The following is a 22,403-nucleotide window of genomic DNA, read 5'->3' as shown; positions in this document are numbered from 1 at the left end:
ACCTCCTCTTGTATGGACCACAAGGGCCTTGACCAGGCTGAACTAAGAACTCACAACTCATCTTCAAAATGAGGTTTTTCCACAAGCTTGCCAGCTTGTCCTGTTCCAGTTCCAGCTGCTGCTGCTGAACTGTAAAACAGTAGAAATTAATTCTCTCTCTCTCTCTCTCTCTCTCTCTGAGAAAACTACATGGTCCTCTTAGAACAACAAACTGCACACAGTCTGCAGTTCGTTCATCTGTTGCTCTCCAAAACAATAATGCATTACTCTGCAGCATGCCCAATTAACACCTACTTGTGAAGTCCTTATAGGCAATCTTCAAAGTTTTTGCAAAGGCACTCAGAGCCTGGACTGTCTGGCTTGAACAGAGCTCCAGCATTTTAAATGAGATCTGCTTTGAAGTGTTTGTATCTGTATGTGACCTAACTAAAAAAACCCCACACAATTTATCTCTTTTAAAACATATCTATATACAATATAAAATATAACATAATCTGTCACACAACGCCATTCTAAGCAATCAAATTTTGCTTCTTCCCATCTGTATACAAGCAAAATAATTGCCGTCATTAACAAAATCTGACACAAATTACCATTAAAAAATTTGAACATAAAAGACAGGTTGGTTACAAAATTATTTTTCTTTTTTTCTGCTATGTGTGCAACCAGCTCATAATTCTGGAGATCAGAGGCGGGTGTGCAAGAGGCATGAAATGTATGTTAGCTTCCAGGATCTTGGCTGGCAGGTAAGTTTAACTCAGAATTCGTATGGGAATGTTTAGACAGTGAAAATATTGGCTGGCATTGAACTTTTCTTTTAAAAGGTAATTGTGTCCAAATTTAAGTGTTTACTTTGGTAGTTTGACCACTAAGTTTGAGGTAAGCCAATGAACATCCGTACATGACAAGAGCTTTCCTTTTTTACTTGATGGAATGCAGAAATGCAGGGTTGCATTCCCCTTGAGAAGATTACGTATAACTTAAGGAAGAAGAATGGCACATCCTTTATGGTGTGGTAGCCGTATTTGAAGCACTTAGTTGTGCACATATGAGCTATGTCCATATAACCTTATAACCATATAACCACTTACAGCACAGAACAGGCCAGTTCGGCCCTACTAGTCCATGCCATAACAAATCCCCACCCTCCTAGTCCCACTGACCAGCACCCGGTCCATACCCCTCCAGTCCTCTCCTCTCCATGTAACGATCCAGTCTTTCCTTAAATGTAACCAACAATCCCGCCTAAACCACGTCTGCCGGAAGCTCATTCCACATCCCCACCACCCTTTGCGTAAAGAAATTTCCCCTCATGTTCCCCTTATAATTTTCCCCCTTCAATCTTAAACCATGTCCTCTAGTTTGAATCTCCCCCACTCTTAATTGAAAAAGCCTATCCACATTTACACCGTCTGTCCCTTTTAAAATCTTAAACACCTCTATCAAGTCCCCTCTCAATCTTCTACGCTCCAGAGAAAAAAGCCCCAGTCTGCACAACCTTTCCCTGTAACTCAAACCTTGAAATCCTGTCAACATTCTCGTGAACCTTCTCTGCACTCTCTCTATTTTGTTTATATCTTTCCTATAATTTGGTGACCAAAACTGTATACAGTACTCCAAATCTGGCCTCATCAATGCCTTGTACAATTTCATCATAACCTCCCTACTCTTGAATTCAATACACCGATTTATGAAGGCCAACATTCCAAATGCCTTCTTCACCACACCATCTACCTGAGTATCAACTCCTAAATCCCTTTGCTGCTCTGCACATCTCAATAGCCTACCATTTAATGCATATGACCTATTTAGATTTGCCTTTCCAAAATGTAACACCTCACACTTATCTGTATTAAATTCCATCAGCCATTTCTCAGCCCACACCTCCAGCCTTCCTAAATCACCTTTTAATCTATGGTAATCTTCCTCACTGTCCACAACACCACCAATCTTTGCATCATCCGCAAACTTGCTTATCCAATTCTCCACCCCTACTTCCAGATCGTTAATATATATAACAAACAATAGTGGACCCAGGACTGAACCCTGAGGAACTCCACTAGTCACCGGCCTCCCATTGGACAAACAATTTTCTATCACTACTCTCTGACACCTCCCATCCAACCATTGCTGAATCCATTTCACTACCTCCTCATTTATACCTAATGCCTCCACCTTTTTTCCTAACCTCCTTTGGGGAACTTTGTCAAAAGCTTTACTAAAGTCTAAATAGACAACATCCACAGCTTTCCCTTCATCAACCCTTTTTTGTAACCCCCTCGAAAAACTCAATCAGGTTTGTCAAGCATGATCTACACCTGACAAAACCACGCTGATTACTCCCTAGCAATCCCTGTACCTCCAAATATTTGGAAATACCATCCCTCAGAACACTTTCCATCAACTTGCCCACCACATGATGAGGAAACGGAAAGGAAAGATAAACAAAGTATGAAATGGCTATGTTGAACTATATGACTTTAAATATTAATGGAATACATAACCAAATCAAAAGGAAGAAACTGTTAAATTTACTGAAAAAAGAAAAAATTGATATAGCATTCGTACAAGAAACACATCTAACTGAAGTGGAACACAAGAAATTAAAGAGAGATTGGATAGGACATGTAACAGCAGCATCATATAATTTAAAAGCCAGAGGAGTAGCTATATTAATCAATAAAAATGTACCAATCAAAATAGAAGAGGAAATAATAGATCCAGCAGGGAGATATGTAATGATAAAATGTCAGATATATTCAGAATTTTGGAATTTATTTAATGTATATTCACCTAATGAAGAAGATCAAAAATTTATGCAAGATATCTTTTTGAAGATAGCAGACACGCAAGGGAACATACTAATAGGAGGGGATTTTAACCTTAATTTGGATTCAAACATGCATAAAACTGGAAAAAAAAACTAACAGAAAGAACAAAGTAACCAAATTTATAATTAAATCGATGCAAGAAATGCAACTTTTGGATATATGGAGGAAACAACACCCAAAGGAAAAGGAATATTCATATTATTCGGGCAGACATAAAACATATTCAAGGATAGACCTATTCCTGTTATCAGCCCACATTCAAGGGAGAGTTAGGAAAACGGAATATAAAGCTAGACTATTATCGGACCATTCACCCCTATTATTGGCAATAGAGCTAGAGGACATCCCACCAAGAATGTATAGATGGAGATTAAACTCCATGCTACCTAAAAGACAGGATTTTAGAGAATTCATTGAACGACAAATTAAAATGTACTTTGAAATAAATACGGAATTAGTGAAAGATAAGTTTATACTATGGGATGCAATGAAAGCGTTCATCAGAGGGCAAATAATAAGCTATGTAACTAAGATGAAGAAGGACTACAATCGGGAAACAGAACAGTTGGAAAGGGAAATAACAAATATAGAAAAAGAATTAGCAATAAAGGAAGATACAACAAAAAGAAGAGAATTGGCAGATAAAAAAATAAAATATGAAACACTACAAACATATAAGGTGGAGAAGACAAAACAGAAATATTATGAACTAGGAGAAAAAACACACAAAATTCTAGTGTGGCAGCTTAAGACAGAACAAACTAAAAGAATGGTATTGGCATTAAGGAAAAAGAATAAGCAAATTACATATAACCCAACGGAGATCAATGAAAACTTCAGGGAATTCTACGAGCAACTATATCAAACTGAAAAGGAAGGGAAAGAAGACAAAATAGATGAATTTCTAACTAAAATTGAACTACTGAAATTAAAAACAGAGGAGCAAAATAAATTAATAAAACCATTTAAAATAGAAGAATTACAGGAGATAATAAAAAAAACTACCGAACAATAAAACACCAGGAGAGGATCGATTCCCAATAGAATTCTATAAAACATTTAAAGACTTATTAATTCCTCTCCTTCTGGAAGTAATCAACCAGATTGATAAAACACAAAGCATACCAGATTCATGCAAAACAGCAATAATTACAGTAATACCAAAGACAGGGAAAGACCCACTTGCACCAGTGTCATTTAGACCAATATCTTTACTTAACACAGATTATAAGATAATAGCTAAACTATTAGCAAACAAATTAGCCAACTATGTACCAAAAATAGTAAATCTAGACCAAACTGGATTTATTAAAAAAAGACAAACAACAGACAATATCTGTAAATTTATTAACTTAATTCATGCAGTAGAAGGAAATAAAACTCCAACAGTAGCGGTTGCTTTAGACGCAGAGAAGGCCTTTGACAGAGTAGAATGGAATTATTTATTCAAAGTACTACAAAAATTCAGCTTACCAGAGAAATATATTAATTGGATTAAAGCATTATATAAGGGTCCATTGGCGAAAGTGACAGTAAATGGATATATATCAAAACAATTTAACTTAAGCAGATCAACAAGGCAGGGATGTCCACTATCTCCCTCACTGTTCGCGTTAGCTATAGAACCACTAGCAGAACTGATAAGAACAGAAAATAAAATAAAAGGGATAAAAATAAAAGAGACGGAATATAAAATCAGTCTATTTGCAGATGACGTTATAATATACTTAACAGAACCAGAAATATCAATAAAAGAATTACATAAGAAATTGAAGGAATATGGAGAAGTGTCGGGGTACAAGATTAACGCAAATAAAAGTGAAGCAATGCCAATGAATAATGCGGATTTTTCAAAGTTTAAGAAAGAATCGCCATTTAGATGACAAACACAAGCAAAGCGATACCTAGGTATACAAATAAATAAAAACCTCGGCCATCTATATAAACTCAATTACCATCCATTAATGAAAAAAATTACAGGACGACTTAGAGCATTGGAAAGACTTACCACTAACACTGATAGGAAGGATAAACTGTATTAAAATGAACATTTTCCCAAGGATACAATACCTATTTCAGTCATTACCAATACGCCTAACAGAGAAATTCTTCAAGGAGTTAAAGAAAATAATAAGGAATTTTTTATGGAAAGGGGGGAAACCGAGGATAGCACTAGATAAATTAACAGAATGGTACAAACAAGGAGGCTTACAACTACCAAACTTTAAAAATTATTATAGAGCCGCACAATTAAGATACCTGTCAGATTTTTATCAAACAAGGGAAAAACCAGATTGGACCAGATTAGAACTAGATAAAATAGGGGAGAAGATACCTGAACATATACTATATAAATGGGATGAAAAATTGGTACAACATAGGAATTCACCAGTATTGCATCATCTGCTCAACATTTGGAAGAAGATTCGTGTAGAAAGGAATAAAACAAATTACCAACTACCAAAACTAATATTGACGCAAAATCAGCTAATCTCTTTTACAATAGATAACCTTTCCTTTAGAGAATGGGAGAGAAAAGGGATCAAAAGAATAGAAAATTGTTTTTCAGGAAATAAATTATTATCCTTTGAACAAATGAAGGATAAATATAATATAACTCACGATACAATGTTTGCATACTACCAACTGAAAACCTACTTGAAGGACAAATTGGGAAACAGTCTGAGGTTACCAGAAGGAAGCAATTTTGAATATGTGATTACAGACACAATGATAATCAAAAAATTTGTAACAAACATGTACATCAAACTGCAAGAAAAGGAGAACGAGGAAACAAATAGTAAAACTAAACAAAAATGGGAATAAGATCTAAACATAAAGATAAAGAATGAAACATGGGAGAAGCTATGCTCCGGAACTATGAGAAATACAATAAATACGAGGTTACGTATGATACAATATAACTGGATACACAGGCTATACATCACACCTCAAACATTAAATAAATGGGACCCAACAGTATCAGACAGATGTTTTCGCTGTAAAAAGGAAATGGGAACAACAATTCATGCAATTTGGACATGTGAGAAAGTGAAAAAATTTTGGGAAGATCTAAACCAGATATTAAATAAAATCACAAAAAGCAATATACCAAAAAACCCAGAGATCTTCCTCCTAAGTAATACAAGAAACAAAGAATTTGGACTCGATTTGGATGGAGCACAAAAAAGATTTGTTATGATAGCCCTAGTTGTAGCAAAAAAATGTATTATGTCAACCTGGAAATTAGAAGATAACTTGTGAATACAACAATGGTATATAGAAATGAATAAATGTATTCCATTAGAAAAAAATAACATATAATTTAGGAAATAACATTACAATATTCGAACAAATCTGGGAGCCATACATGAAACACAATAGAGAAATCCTACCGTGGACTTCCACCACCTAAAATGACAGAAGGAGAAGATAATGAAAAGAACTGACTCAGTAAAATTTCTTGTTTATTTTTATTAAGTGACAACATTGTTTAACGGGTTTAATGTATCTTATAATTTGAACTTTAAATAAATGGGAAAGGGAGTGAGGGAGGGAGAGAAGGAAGGGGGAAAAGGGGGAGAAAACGACACTGTATATATTTAAGAAGAAAAATGTCTGTATGTATCTTGGTCAATATGGTTTATAGTGTGAAAAATAAAAAAATTTTTAAAAAAACTTGCCCACCACAGACATCAGACTCACGGGCCTATAATTCCCAGGTTTACATTTAGACCCTTTCTTAAACAGCGGAACCACATGCCCTGGCCCTTTTTGTACCTTGAGCTTTGAGTAATGAGGGGGGAAAAATACTGTCCCACTAGGTATATAAAGGAGAGAGTGAATTGAAGGGTGTGGCACAGATGACGTGTATTTTAGTTTTAATTTTATTCTCATTTTAATTGTTCATCCCCTACCTTTTATTGTTTATTTAATACTTAGGGTCCGGTAACATGTTGTTTTTCTTACATATTTGTGAGTGAAGGGAGAGGGGAAAATGTTGGATTATATTGTGCGGAAGGAAGGATTTGCATGAGTCTTGAAAATAAAATAATATTTTTTTAAAAAGAGCTTTCCTTCTTCCAAATGTAGGACTGGATAATCGCACCAGAGGGATATGCCGCATTTTATTGTGATGGGGAATGTTCATTTCCACTTGACTCCCACATGAATGCAACCAACCATGCAATTGTTCAGACACTGGTAAGGCTGCTGAACTTCTGATCAGGATCAGACTATTACGCAGATGTCCAAAGTATTTAATCCTCAATATCAGTTTATTGTATTCACTTATAGTCAAATATGCATCAAACTCCTAATTGTTCTTTGTTAGCATTGAAAATTATATATATTCTATTTGTAGTTCCTTTGAATCTTTGAATACTCAAAGTGAGAGAAAGAGAATTATTCTGAGGTGGTAATAATATGATATTTAGCAGTTGAATGTTAAAGCCAAAATACCTGTTCAAACGGCATTAAATGTTGCTGTCAGATAGTCACCAAAGTTTGCAAACAGTGAGTAAACAGAGATCAGCATATGTAAAGACTGCAGCCATTTTCACACAGGTTTACAGAGATAGCAATAAAGTGAAGAAGAATATTTAATCCAAGGGATAAAACTTCTTAATGTCCAATGTTCTTTCAATATAGCATTGAAGAAACAATCTAGGTTATGTGCTTGGGTGGGACTGATCCATAACCATATAAAGGAAACAATCAGATGAGGATGAGTTGTTTCTGCCAAGCTGCTGTGTCACCATGTAGTGCCCACTGTGAGGTGGACCTACTTTCTGTCTTGAGCGGACTCTGTCTGAAATCAAGGTGAAGTTAGACTCCTTACACTTGGATAAAGCAGCGACTGGAGACTGACAGACTGGTCTAGACAGTTGTTTAAATGATCTTAAAGCACCACATATATTCATGTAATTGGTGAATTTTTGGACCACTTTTATCGAGCCAAAAAAAGTGGGGGGGGGTTGACTTTTACAAGAATCAAACTGCATCATTCAAGGCATCAGGCATTTGGATGGCTAAGACCAGGTGGTGAATCCGTGATAGAGGCATTAGGAGTTCAGATGGGCGAGCGGCTGAGGCAAGGATCTGTGGGTGGGGGCTCGGCTGGCCAGGACCAGGTGGTGAGTCCGCGGTCAGAGCTTTGGAAGATCAGGGCAAGGATCCATGGACGGAACATAGGAGCTCAGATGGGCAGGCAGTTGGGGCATCGGAAGTTTGGATGGGTGGGTGGCCGTGGCGAAGATCCGCTGTCAGGAGCTCAGATGAGCGAGCGGTCGGGGTATCAGGAGCTCCGCTGGGCAGGCAGCTGAGGCGAGGATCCAGACAGGGTGTCGGGAGCTCAGATGGGTGGGCAGTTGAGGTGAGGGTTCACGGTCGGGGCATTGAGAGCTTGGATGGGCGGATAGCAGGGGCCAAAAATAGGTGGGGGGGGGGTTGACTATTACATGGCATGGATGATTACAGGAGTATATATGGTAATTAACAAGTTGTATTAATTGTATTTGGGACTGAGGGGAAATAAGCTGAAATAAATAGACTTTAAATATTTAATTCTTTCAACAGGCTCACTTGTTGAAGCCGGACACTGTTCCAAAGCCATGTTGCGCCCCCACCAAACTCAGTGCTACATCAGTACTCTACTTTGACGAGAAATACAATGTGATATTAAAAAAGTATCGGAATATGGTGGCAAAGTCATGTGGCTGTCAGTGAAAAGTATCAATGTATGGTGTTATTATTTTGTCAAATATCCAATGTATTAGGCAGCAGGAAGAATAAAAAGGTGTAATGAAGATAATACTACTACTCCCCATTTGTCATCTAATTATACATTATTTAATATGCAATTTAAAATCAGGACCCAAGTATTCAAAAGACTTGCACACTGAAGACATGAAAAACTTCTAAAATAATATAGTTGTGATGATATATTAAAATTAAAGATATTAATTTATGCTTAATGACTAAGAAGGGGATCTTAGCAAGAGTGGGGATGTGGGATTGGATGTGTTTAGCGAGGGAAATTCCAAAAGTACCAGGAACTCAGATTCAACTCTGGGTTGACCAAAGAAGGGCAAATGGAGAACAGCCAACTCACTTTCAGGAAGGAGACTGCATTTAAACATTTTAATGAGGCTGGTTGAACCTGCCTTCCAGGTCTAACTGTTTGCAGACATGATTTCTAGATAAGGTAAACCTATTAGTTAAAGCAAGGCAAAGAGAGCTCTGGGCAGAAGGTCAATATTTTCACAGCTCTCTTTATTGACAAAGAGTAGAAGGGTGTAATTCTAGGGCATTCCAAGCCCCCACCATTGTCAGATGTCACCCTCAACCCACCACTTCACAATAATGTCATGAATCCTTGGGTCCTCCCATGATACCTTTTGTGCCTATAATTGGTAGCCAAGTTGGTCAACCAGATTAAATATATGGTGAGAAACCTGCCATTGATGAAAAATCAAATTTACAAAACATGAAAAAAATCAAGTTTCTGTTCATAGGTTCGCCCAACTACATAATCCATCAAAATAAGTATCAAGACCTGAAAATCTCAGCCATGATACAGTTTACTGCTTCACATTTTGTTCATTCTCTTGCTGGTAATAAAGGACTACTCTACGTATTACGCTGACTGAAACAGCACTGTTGATTGTAAAAGCATATATTAAACTTTTTAATAAAATTAACCCTTGTTCATGTATTTTTATTATTTCTTTTCTCATAAATAGCATTGATCCTGGAGTATCATTGAGATACTGACTGTCCCATTGGAAGCTTTGCCACTAACGAGTTAAGAGACCCTTATTACTGTTTCTCATTTACATAATTTCTATTCGACTTTGCTTTAGGATCTCAGATCTGTCATATAAAATATTAAATTTTATAAAATCAACTTTGTTAGTGACTTACTGCAGAAAATGTGAATCCTTTTCCTGAAATTGTATTGAGAAGATCTATGCAAAAGCATATCAGGAATCATTTTGAAACAAACAACAAAATAGTTTGGGGTACATGCATTTGGTTTTTTATAACTTATCTTGTATTCCTTTTAGGGAATCCCTTGAAATCAAGGATGAAATGGTTCCACTCTATTTCTGTGGGTTATGATACAATGGATGAAGTCATTGTTGGAACTGCATGGGGCAGGAAGTGCCTATGAGATAAGTGAGCAGGCTATTCCTGGGCATATTCAGGTCCTCACATGAGGCATGTCATTTATCATGGAGTCAGTGACAGATTAAAAGGATGGCAACCATATGACAGGTCAATCCATCTGCTAAAGTAAGTGTCTAATTATTTTAAATGTTAACAAACACAACTTGTCTCAGTAACCCATGTCTAAATATCAGACTTTCGGTTCCTAGACTTTGTCCATTGAGAAAATTCCATTAATCTACACCGTCACTTTTAGAAGAGCTGCTTCATCATGAAATTGTGAGAAAAAAATTATTGAGCTTTCTAATACTCTCCCCAACATTATAATCCATTGAAGGAAAGCATAGTTCTGAGGAAAAATTATGGAAATCTGCAGCTTGTCAGAAAGCATTGATGTTGATGTTCATGTCATTTGTTTAAGACTGCCTATGATGTATGATGGGTTGTTCCTCAAGTTTGTGTTTATCAGTGGATGAAGGTCGAGATCAGATGAATGAAATTGAAATGATCCGCCTCTAAGAGTTCAAACTTAGACCCAAAGAGTGCAGGTGATCAGTGAATGGGTGAATGAGGTATTGCCATTGAGAAATATACAAATATCCACTTCATTTCACAAAGGGATAAAGTTACACCTGCAAGCTAATATCTGTAAGTCAGTCTAAGTCAATTCCAACAAAGGTTAAATGGATTAGGAGTAAAAACACAACCCCTAAATTTAAGAAGCATCCTAGAGGAGAATTCCTCAATTACTTTGTTCATTTTCCCTTTCCTTCAAGGGTCAGATATTATTCTACAGTATTGATTCTGGATTCAATTCCATTGAGAAACACCAGTTAACTGAAGTCCAATCTAACAATTTAACCTCCAGGACCACTTCCAAATCTTATTCATCTGAAAGGCCAAATGCATTTCAAATCATGCCTATTAGGTTTACTCCAGCCAAGGCTGGTGCATGTGGTGTCACACTATCATTCGAATCAGATCAACAACCTTCACTATAAAGGTAAAAGATTGTTTTACACTATTTTGGTTTATATTCATGTTTGAAATTAATGTATCTAAATTGAAATCATTTTTAAATACTTAAATGAATTTTAAATATTTCAAATGTCCATGATAACTAGTGTGAACTGTCAGAAAGATGTCAGGCCAGTCTATGAACAAGGCCACAGTTTGTGCTGCCCAAGACTTGGTCTCCATGGCCTTGTCTGTCTAACAGTGTGGCCACAGTAGCAAAACCTCAAGGTCTTTGGAATTGTCATGTAGCATCAAACGATAAAGATATCCATGACTGATCTGTGTCTTGATTCCACCTAACTTTTCCATGGATCCCTTGACATATTTGGTAAACAAAATCTATCAATATCACTTAAATTTCACAACTTGTGGAAGAAGCTTTCAGATTTTTGATATTCTCTCCATCTGGAAGGATTTCCTAACAAAGGCCTGGTTCAATAATTAGTCCTCAACTTGCCACCCATCAGAAATAATTTCACCTTTGAAGACCAGTATTTTTCTGGTGAATCTACATTTCACTTTAGATTTAAATCCCACATATATTTTGACTTAAGTGCGCTATTTGGCAATTACTTTCAGCCATTCTTCCAGAGCATACATACTCTCTCACACAAAATATGTGCAATTTATAGAGGACATAGAGCAAGACTCTCAGCCAGGAACCTTTTGCACTTTCTGCCAATTAACAAAAGTATGTTGAATTCCGATTTTCTAATTTTGCTTATTGGCCAATTTGCCTTTCATTCCATGTACAGTGTATCATTTAAAGTCATGCTCATCCTTATCAGATGGATTTTAAATAACTGTATGATATTCATTGATCCTTCTCTATTTTCCATCTCAAAGATTATTAAAAATGCTGAATTGTTAAATGAGTAATCTTTTATAAAACCATGTGAAATTGTTCATTCATTGTATGATTTCATCAGTTGCATAATTCATCCCTATTTATTAAAATAAGCATTAAAAACAAAGCATTTTTGGTACAATGTTTAACTGCAGATCCCATTAATTTATGTCTAATAAATTCAACCCAAGCTCCAGCACCATTCTACCCCCTTTCATTCCCCCATTTCCCTGAGACCCCTCCTCCATCAGCTTCCTCCTATTTTTTTGTTCTCACACTTGGCTTCAACTCCAATCTCTGCCGGGTCCTTACTGTCCTTCTTGATATGCCCCTCTATGATGCAGAGCGGTTTGTCTTCAGCAGAGTCCTCACTTTTGTGCCCCTGCAGATGCATCCCAAGTTCTGGGCCTGCCATAATATAGAGTACTACCTCTGCTGTCTCCATCTCTGTGCTTTTTGCTTTGTAAGGAGTCCTCATCCCCCACTGATGTCTCCACCAATCTCCTTCCTCTTGGACACACCCTTTAGGTATTTTGCGCTCTCTTGACCATTTAAGTTCTAATTGCCAACACAATATCAGGCACCTTAAATTCTCCATTGCCTCACCCATTCTAACCTCACCCCATTTTTGAATACACAGGACTCCACTCTCTTGCACCAACCTCAACCTTGACATCAAACCTGCAGTAGTCTGGTGAACTGACCTCTACCATGTAGAGGCCAGATGATTGTTCCTGGATACCTCCTCGTATCTAGGGATCATTACCCCTCTGATAAACACCAGGCCACTGTGTCACACACTCTCACAGTTCTCAATGCATCAAATCTCCCCTTTATAGCTTTCAAACTGATGGTTCTCCAACCCCGCACTTCCCACATCTATCTCTTACCCAAGATCCATAAACAGCTCTGTCTTGGCTACCTCATTGTTTCCCTCTACTGTTGTCCAACCAAACATCTTTGACTCCATCCTCTCTCTCCTTGCCTGGTTTCTTCCCACCTGCATCCTGAGTATCTCCCATTCACTACAATAACAACATGTGATTCACTGATTCCCACCATCCCATCTGAAGCATGCATGTTCAGTCTCTGTACACTTCCATCCAGGTACAACATTCTGACTAGTTTCCCTCTACCGATACCCTCACCTGTCTGGCAGAAGTTCATATCACCCTCAATAACTTCTCTTTTGATATCTCTCATTTCCTTCAAGTCATGGGCACATGCATGGGTGCCTGCTATTTTGTTGGCTAAGTGGAACAGTCTTTGTTCTAAATCTCCCGACTCTTCCTCTGCTATATTGATGACTGCTTTGGGGCTGCTTACTGCACCCAAACAGAATGTCAATTTTATCAACTTTGCTACTAGCCTCCTTACTGAACTAAAATTCACTTGAACCATTTCTGACATTTCTCTCTCTCTCTCTCTCTCTCTCGGTAGTGGCTGACATTCATTACCAACCCACTGACTATCACTGCTACCTCAACTCCATCTCCTCCCATCCAATCACCTGCAAGAATTCCATCCCTTTCTCCCAGTTTCTTTGCCTTTGCCGAATCTGCTCTCATGATAAGGCCTTCCATTCTCATATTGCCAGCAATGCAGCATCCCCCACTACTGTGGTCGATAGAGCCATCTCCTATATTTCCTCCCTTTCTCGGAGTTCTGCTCCTACCCCCACCCCCAAACAGAACAGGGATGGGGTTCCTCTTGGCCTCACATTTCACAAGCAGTCTCTGCATTCAACACCTTCATTTCAACTAAACCCCACCACCTCATCTACCCCCTCCCCACATCTTTCTACTTTCCACAAGGATCACTTCATCTGTAATTTTTTTTATCCACTCATCCCTGCCCACCCACCATTCCATGATCCTTCGTACTCTATCCTACAACTGCAGACAGTGTAACACTTGGTCTTGGACTTCCTACCTCACCAACATCTAGGGTCCTAAACAGCCCTTTCATGCAAGGCAGATACACGTGCACCTCCTCTTACTTCACCTACTGCATTTAACGCTCTCAATGTATCCTCCTCCTCATCAGTGAGACCAAATTCAGATTTGGAGTCCATTTCATGGAGTATATAAATTTTGTCCTCAATGGCCATCCTGAGCTCCCCTTCCCATGGTCTTCTCCACTGCCAGAATGATCCCAAAGTAAAATAGAGGATCAACATCTCATATTCCACCAGGGCAGTCTACAGCCCAATCGTATGGGCATAGAATTTTCTAATTTTCTCACTTCTGTACCCATTCTGCTTATCCTTTGCTTCCTTTTTTATTCTCTTTCCCATCCACCCCACCCAGCTGCCCACCCATCCCACCCAGCTGCCCACCCATCCCACCCAGCTGCCCACCCATTCTCATCATAAAAACACACCAAAATGCTGCAGGAACTTAGCCGGTCTTTCAGCATCCATATGAGACAAAGATATATTGCTGATGTTTCAGGCCTGAGCACTTCTTCAAGGAATAAGCAGAATGTGCCAAAAGCAGGAAATCATCCCAAACTAGACACCTATTCCTCTTTCCTCCTCTCTCCACCTTCTGCAGGGACCGCTCCCTGTGAACTCCCTTGTTCACTCCTCCCTCCCCACCAATCATCCCCTTGGTATCTACCCCTGTGACTACAGGAAATGCTCCACTTGCACCCACACCTCCTCCCTCATCACCATTCGGGGACCCAAACAGTCCTTCGAGTGAAGCACACTTCACTTGTGAATCTGCAAGGGTCACTTACTGTATCCGGTGCTTCCAATGTGGTCTCCTGTGCATCAGAAAGACTGGGCGCAGACTGGGAGATCACTTTGTGGAGCACTCGGCTCTGACACCACAATAGCATGGATATCCCAACTGTCCACCCAATTCAATTCCCCGTCTCATTCCCTTGTTTGCACTTCTGTCCATGGTTTCATGCACTGTCAGACTAAGACCACCTGGAAATTGGAGGAACAAGACCTCATCTTCTATCTGGGCACCCTCTAACCAGATGGCATATCGACTTCTCTGGCTTTCATTAAATCCCCCACCCCGCTCACATCTTCTCCCATTACCTTCCCCACTTCTGTCTCTCCCTTTTTCCTGTCTCCTTTCACACAGACATAGTAAATTCTCACCTTTGCCCTTATCATATCCAATTAACACCTTCTGTTGGTTTGGATTCCTCCCCCAGCCAACATTATTTAAATTCTGAGATTTCCTGCTTATTGTGTGTGGAGGAAATGAGGCCTCCCTGCCTGTCTGGAATGTGTGTATTGCAGGTGGTCACATGTCCACCCTGTCTGAAACTTATTTGGAAGTCACATCTCCTGTCAATCAAGATTGGACTCCAGCCACCCATGAGTGCACACTTTTGCGTTGGCTAACTTAAATCACCTTGGGTTATTATTGGCTAGAAGCACAGATTAGCACTGTATATAACTCCAATGTACAGCACATTCTTTATCTCTGCCTCATGGTCCGAGCCCTGGACATTGCTCCATGCCAGGTCGCTACTGAGGACTTCACTGGAAGTGTCATGGGTAAGGTATGCATTACACTGAAGCTGACCCATTAGTACTGCGATAGGTCGGTACTCACAGAGAGCCACAACCTCATTGGTCAGGGAAATAGATGTGTGTGTAAGAGTCCCTGTTTGTAGTGTGTGAGCAGGTTGAGTATAGGCATACCATTGTCAGAGTCCAACCAAAGTCCAAGGTGAGTCTATATTGTCACTTAAGTGAAATAGTGATTGAGTACTGTTTTACGTTCTCCCATTTGTTTCCCGTGTGATTGTAGCATGAATAAAAACTCTCACAACTGGAGGGAGATGCTTTTATTAGCTTATAACAATGGGTAGGGTCTCACAGTAGGCTTCAGAAGGGTTCTGGGTTTAGGTGGGAAACCAGGGTTATATGTGAGCAGATGGGGGTGGAGCTGGGGGGTGGAGCTGGGAGGTGGAGCCAATCATCAGCATAACACCCTACCTGTGAATCCCAGTTCACTGCATTCACCCCTTCCTGTAAAATTTAGGGTCTGTGAATGAAGACAGAGAACATGGGTTCAGAAAAAAAAGGTTGGAAAGTATACAGTTATTTATAAATTTACAGATTTAAGCGGTCCATGGGTCTGGAGATCCTGGTGGAGCACCTTAGCACCGGGGGACTTGGATTCCTTGAGTCTCCTGGTCCCCTTGTCCCCTTGTGAGGGAGGAGAGGTGGGCTGGCTCTCTGGCTCAGAGGTGGAGGGGGGTGCACTTTCCTCCTGAACCAGATCCCCCAAGGCCCTGACTGGAGGTAGCAAGAATGAGCTCCGTGGCTCTCAGGGCACCTAAGGCAATGGACCCTCTTTTCCAGTGGGTGCCAGGCCCCTGATGGAGACGGTGTTCTCCTTGCCATCTGGGTACTCCACGTAGGCATATGTGGGAATGGCGTTGAGCAGTTGCTTCTCCTCACGTGCTTCCTGAGAAGGACTGGACCAGGAGTTATGAGCCAGATTGGGAGTGTAGCTCCTGATGTCGACCTTCTTTCAAAAATGAATAGGATCTCATGAGGAGTAGCATTGGTTGAGGTACATCGTAATGACCGGATGGAATGGAGCACCATAGGGAGGACTTCCTGACAGTTTGACAGCCTTCCAGACCGTGGCATTCTCCTTTTCAACCTGCCCATTCCCCTGGGGGTAGTAGTTAGTAGTCCTGCTGGATGCGATACCCCTCACCAGCAGGTACTGTTGTTGCTCATCCCTCATAAAGGCTGAGCCCTGGTCACTATGAATATAGCTGGGATACCCAAACAGGGCGAAAATGGAGTCTAGGGCATTTATCACTGAAGAAGTGGACGTGTCTGGACATGGAATGGCAAACGGGAACTGGAAGTACTTGTCAATGATAGAAAGGAAGAAGGTGTTCCCATTCATGGAGGGGAGAGGTCCCTTAAAATCGACACTGAGCTGTTTGAAGGGCCTGGATGACTTGATCAGGTGCGCCTTTGCAGGGCAGTAGAAGTGCGGCTTGCATTTCGTGCATACCTGGCAAGACCTGGTTATTTCCCAGACGTCTTCCATAGAGTAGGGTAGATTGCATGCCTTGACAAAATGAGTCATGTGGGTAACCCCTGGATGGTAGAGCTCATTATGCAGAGACCGCAGTTGGCCGCTGTGTGCAGCGGTGCATCTTCCTCTGAATAAGGCATCTGGAGGGTCATTAAGGACTTCTGGCTGATGGGCAATGTCATAATTGTAGGTGGAGAGCTCGATCTTCCACCTAGCAATCTTGTCATTCTTGATTTTTCCCCTCTTGACATTTTGAACATGAATGCGACCGAGTGCTGGTCAGTGAGGAGCATAAATCTTCTACCTGCCAGATAGTGTCTCCAGTCCCTCATGGCTTCTACAATGGCTTGAGCCTCCTTTTCCACCAATGAATTCTGGAGTTCATGGACTTGTAATGTTCGCAAAAAAAATGCAACCAGCCTGTCCACCTGATTGAGGGTAGCGGCCAGGGCTACATCTGAAGTGTCGCTTTCCACTTGGAAAGGTACATTCTCATCTACCACGTTTATGGCGGCTTTTGCAATGTGGTCTGGAGGTAGTTAAAAGCCTTTTGGGCTTCAGCCGAGAGGGGTAAATTAGTGGCTTTTAAGAGAGGGCAAACCTTATCAGTGTATTGAGGGATCTACTGCACATAATATGAGAAAACCCCAGGCATCTCCTCAAAGCCTTTGTGGTCCTGTGGGTGGGGAGCTCTAATAGGGGATGCATCCTATTGGGATCGGTGCCAATGATGCCATTCTGCACCATTTAGTCCTGAACAAGCACTTGTCAGAATTATGTGAGGTTCAGGGCTTTCACCATGTGGAGAAAACTTTGGAGGTTGGCATCAAGGTCTTCCAAGATGTGGCCACAGATGGTGACATTATTAAGGTAGGGGAATGTAGCCTTCAACCCATACTTATCCACCATTCTGTCCATCTGCCTCTGGAAGATAGAATCCCCATTAGTAGTTCCGAAAGGGGGCCTCCAGAATTGATAGAGACGACCATTAGCTTCAAATCCTATATATGGACGGTCTTCTGAATGGTTTGGCAGGTGATGATAGGCAGCTTTCAGGTCGATAGTCAAATAGACCCAATACTGCGCAATATCATTCACCATGTCCGAAATTCGAGGCAGGGCATATGCGTCCAGGAGTGTGTACAGATTAATAGTTTGGCTATAGTAAACTACTAGCCTGAACTTGTTTTTCCCCTTTTACAACACCACTTGTGCTCTCCACGGGCTGTGCTGGGTTCGATGATACCTTCGCCGAACAGTCGTTGTGTCTTAGACTTTATAAAATCTCGGTCTGCTGTACTTTACCTCCTGCTCTTGGTAGCAATGGGTTTGCAATCTGAGGACAGATTCGGGAAGAGAGAAGGTGGGTTGATATTCAGTGTTTAGAGGCTGCATGTGAGTTCTGATTTTAGGGGCCCTTCATTCTGAACCATTACAGGGGGAGGGGACCAGAATATTCCAAGTTCACACTTTTAAGGTGACACAGTAAGTCCACCCCTAACAACACCGGAGCACAAAATTCATCAAGTATATACAAGCAAAATTTACAGAAATCCACCCTCCCCCCTTCAAATGACAGATGTACTATTCAATGTTGTTGAATATGGAAATATGCAGTTATTAGAAGGATACGTCTTCAGGTTGTATTTTTGCATAGACCGTGAGTCTACGAAGTTTTCAGTAGAGCCATGTTAATTAGGCATTTAGAGGAATGTCCATTTACCTTCTCAGTCACTATGGAGTTGCTGAGCTGGTGGTCTGTCCTGATCTAGGAACATCAAGGCTAGGACCCTGGAGATTCCATACTCCTCACTCGAGTGGTCCCCACTCATGCCCTGCATGGGTAAGATGGCACTGACCTTATGGCGTGCCCATATGGCCACCCTCCTTCCTCCTCCGACGATGATGATGCCGTTTGAATTTGAGTCACGGCAAGATGGCTGCTGAGCCTTTTCGCGCCGTTTCCTCACTGCCACCGCCCGTCAGTGTGTCGCTCAGCAACTGGGTTTGAGTGAATTTGGGGCAGATGGGTTGGGGCTAGAATCAGACCCAGGAGCAGTGCAGGCCACAGACTTCCCCGGGCTTCCCCTCATGCGATAAATCCTCGCCCAATGCCCTTTCTTCCCACAGCTGGCAATGAGATCTGAGATGCTGGCTCTTGCTGCAGATAAAGCACTCCCTAGCATGGGAAGCGGCAGCCATTAGAGCAGGGGTAGCAGAAACAGCCAGTCCTTGGAAGGGGTCACCTGAGTGAGTGAACTCACAGGCTTCAAAGTCGTCGTTCTCGAGCTTGGCCTGTTCCAGTGATTTGGCCAGCTTGATATGGCTAGCCAGGTTATTCTTTCCCAAATTGAGCAGTCGCTGCCTCATGTTGCTCGAGCAGACCCCTGTGGCTAGTGTCCTGGATCTGTTCTTTCTCATAAACACAGCCTATAGTCGCTTCGTACCTGCACTTCTTGGCGAGTGTCCACAGATTCAGCAGATAGTCATCCATGGTCCCTCCTGGCCACTGGCAACGTAGAACAAGTCGGTGCCTCACTACGACCTCATTTTGCAATCATGTACCAAGCCTTCAATGCCTCGATAGCAGCGTCATATGTAGAGCAGTCCCTGATGACTGCACACCCTTTCATTCCTACCCTCAAAATGAGTGTGGACCTCCTGAGTTCATCAGTATGAAAAACGTCTCTGGTCACATTCAGGTAAACCTGGAAGCAGTCTAGTCAGTATTTGAACTCGTCGGGGGAACAGAGGGTCTATCAGTAGCAAACCTGGCTTGAGTAGCACTTCCATCGTTAGGGGACAAGCTAATAAAATTGTAGCATGAATAAAAGCTCTCATGACTGGTGGGAGAACAAACACTTTTATTAGGTTGTAACAATGGGTAGGGTCTCACAGTCGTCTTCAGAAGGATTCTGGGTTTAGGCGGGAAACCAGGGTTATATGTGAGCAGATGGGGATGGAATTGGGAGGTGGGGTCAGCCATCAGCACAACACACTACCAGTGAATCCCAATTCACTACAGTGTTAATCAAAGTTACGTGTGATTGTAACACATGTCCAGACTCGTCTCTCTGTGAACCCATCAAAACTGATACTCTTCCCAACACAACACTGCTCTTGGTTCATTTTGTTTATTCCTTGAAGAAGCACTCAGGCCAAAATATTGGCAATATATCTTTGTCTTCAATGGATGCTGAAAGACTGGCTGAGATCCTCCAGTGTATTTTTACTACAATCACAGCATCTGCAGACTTTAGTGTTTCACCCATTTTTATTCCCTTCTCTTTGGTTCCATACCCTTCCACCCCCATCTCTCCACTGGAATCCACTCTCTCCCACAGCACCCCCACCCCTTCCACCCTGACTTCTTTTCACTAGCTTCTCTGCTCGACATCCTCAGTTCAGATAAAGGCTTTCCACCTGAAACATCAGCTAATCCTCTTGTCCCACTGATGCTGCTTGACCTGCTGAGCTCCTCCAGTAGATTGCATTTAGCTCATTTATTTCTATTACCCAGATACTGTATCGAATCAGGCAATTGCAGTGGCCCACTTTTTCCACTAGACACGAGAAAGTTACAAAGATAAAGATCAGCACCTAGTGGCTGAACTTGAGCCTAAATATTTGGATTCTTTTAAGGCCAGATCAATACATTCAAAAAAGATTTTTACAAATATTTCTTCCACTTTAAATAAATTGTAATATTTGATAATGCATTTTGTTCAGCCTACATACACCTGTCATCTCATTAATTGTTTCTTTTGTTCCTGAAGCCAATGTGTGTCTTTCCTTTGAGAGGTGTGGACTATTTTTACATAGCCTTCCCCGTGATGGTAATGAGGGCCTCTAACTATTTCACATGAAAATATACCTTTAAGGTATACTAAAACAAATTATCTTCATTTGGAATAAAATTAACCAATATCTAGGAATCAAAGGGGGCCTGTCCCCCAAAACATCCCTGACTCCAAATAGATTGACGATCGGTAACAAGATCCTGGACACCTGGCATTGTAATGGCATGAGGTGTGTAGAGGACTGTTACGAGTGGGGGCAACTAATGTCATTTGAACAACTCAGGCATAAGTATGATTTATCAAACAAGACATTCCACTGCTACTTTCAGATAAGATCTTTTCTGCAGTTCAAATGAAGTCCAGCTATGGCCCTACCAGAGTGCAGTGACACAAATATTTAACAGATCTAAACCAGAATTGTCAGATGTGGCATTGAGGTAGGAACCTTGGTGCACACAACCTGGACATGTACCAAAGTGAGACCATTCTGGGTGGAACTAGGTCAGGTCCTAGAAAAAATTATGATAAAGTATTCCCACAGGACCCAAAGTTGTTCCTGTTGGGAAATATAATGGACATAAGACTTAAAATGAATCTGTCTAAATTTCAAATCCAATTCATAACGATCACATTGAGAGTGGGTGGGAAGTGGTTACATGGAAATCTGACTCCTGCCTGAGCATTACTCACTGGAACACAGAAAAGCAAAGCTGTGTTACCCTGGAAAAAAATTAATTACAACTTAAGAAAAAAGTATTACACTTTTTTGAAAATTTGGCACCCATACATAAATTCCATAGGAGCACAATTATAGTATGGGTCGTCGCACCTCGCCACCCTACCTCAATCAGTCGGGTGGGGGGGTCCACCCCATCACAACCAGGAAAAGTCAAGAGAAGAAAACAGCCTGAGCACTGCCGCTGTGTCATGACAAACCCATTAACCCGTGATATATATCTTCTACCTTGGTTGTGAGTGTCTTGAATGTTGTGTGTAACTGTGGTTAGTTAAGTGTTAAAAATTGAAGGTCTGGAGTGGGGACGAAAAGGCCTTGAACTCTGCAGAAAACTTTGTATAGAACTAATTGTAAATTGTAGTCAGTGTTGATATTGTTAACAATGACGTTGATAATGTTAATAACTGAGTTTAAGTTTGGAAAATCATAAATAAAATATTCAAAAAAATCCTTTAAGGTTAGATGTGCACTCGCAATGAAGAATTAATTTCTATCATATGTACATCTAATTCACACAAGCCTTCTGATTTCAAATTTATTAGTACAGTACATAGGAGGCTCTGATAGCTTAATGGTTAGAGCACTGATCTTGTAAACCAGGGGTTGTGAGTTTGTCCCTCGCTGGGGCCTCATTTCTGCGAGGGGTACTTGACAAAGTGGTGTCTCTCTGTCTTTCTTATGGTAGACAAAGTTAAAGAATTTCATGTGTTCTACATTCTAAATGTAGTATTACATGACAATAATAGAGCCTTTACATGACATCACATACAATCCCGAGATTCTTTTTCCTCTGGGCGAGGCAGAATTACCACAGTGGTAGTGCAAAAAAAAACTATTCTCAACGTACAAATGTAAACAAACTGGGCAATGCAAGAGAAAAAAAAGGAAGTGTTTAAATGAGTCCCTGGTTGAGTTTGTTGTTAAGGAGACTGATGGTGAAAGGGTAGCAGCTGTTCCTAAACTTGTTGG

The 22,403-nt window shown here is 40.8% G+C and overlaps 1 protein-coding gene and 1 long non-coding RNA gene across 4 annotated transcripts in view; one reads left to right on the top strand and one right to left on the bottom strand.

Annotated features, from left to right (window-relative positions):
* The window catches only part of LOC138741514 (bone morphogenetic protein 7-like), a 62,240-nt gene extending 52,708 nt beyond the window's left edge, over positions 1-9,532 (top strand). For both annotated transcript variants that reach the window (XM_069895739.1, XM_069895738.1), the window contains exons 5-7: positions 670-746; positions 6,924-7,034; positions 8,409-9,532. In XM_069895739.1, coding sequence (XP_069751840.1) covers positions 670-746; positions 6,924-7,034; positions 8,409-8,558 — 338 coding nt within the window. In that variant the 3' untranslated portion in view covers positions 8,559-9,532. The remainder of the gene's footprint in view (positions 1-669; positions 747-6,923; positions 7,035-8,408) is intronic.
* LOC138741517 (uncharacterized) overlaps positions 1-22,403 on the bottom strand; it is a 115,424-nt gene that overhangs the window by 87,513 nt on the left and 5,508 nt on the right. The window lies entirely within an intron of this gene.

Source organism: Narcine bancroftii, chromosome 8 (genome assembly GCF_036971445.1).
Source record: "Narcine bancroftii isolate sNarBan1 chromosome 8, sNarBan1.hap1, whole genome shotgun sequence".
Taxonomy (NCBI): Eukaryota; Metazoa; Chordata; class Chondrichthyes; order Torpediniformes; family Narcinidae; genus Narcine; species Narcine bancroftii.
The sequence above is the reverse complement of the archived record's forward strand: the minus strand, read 5'-3'. Positions and strand labels throughout refer to the sequence as shown.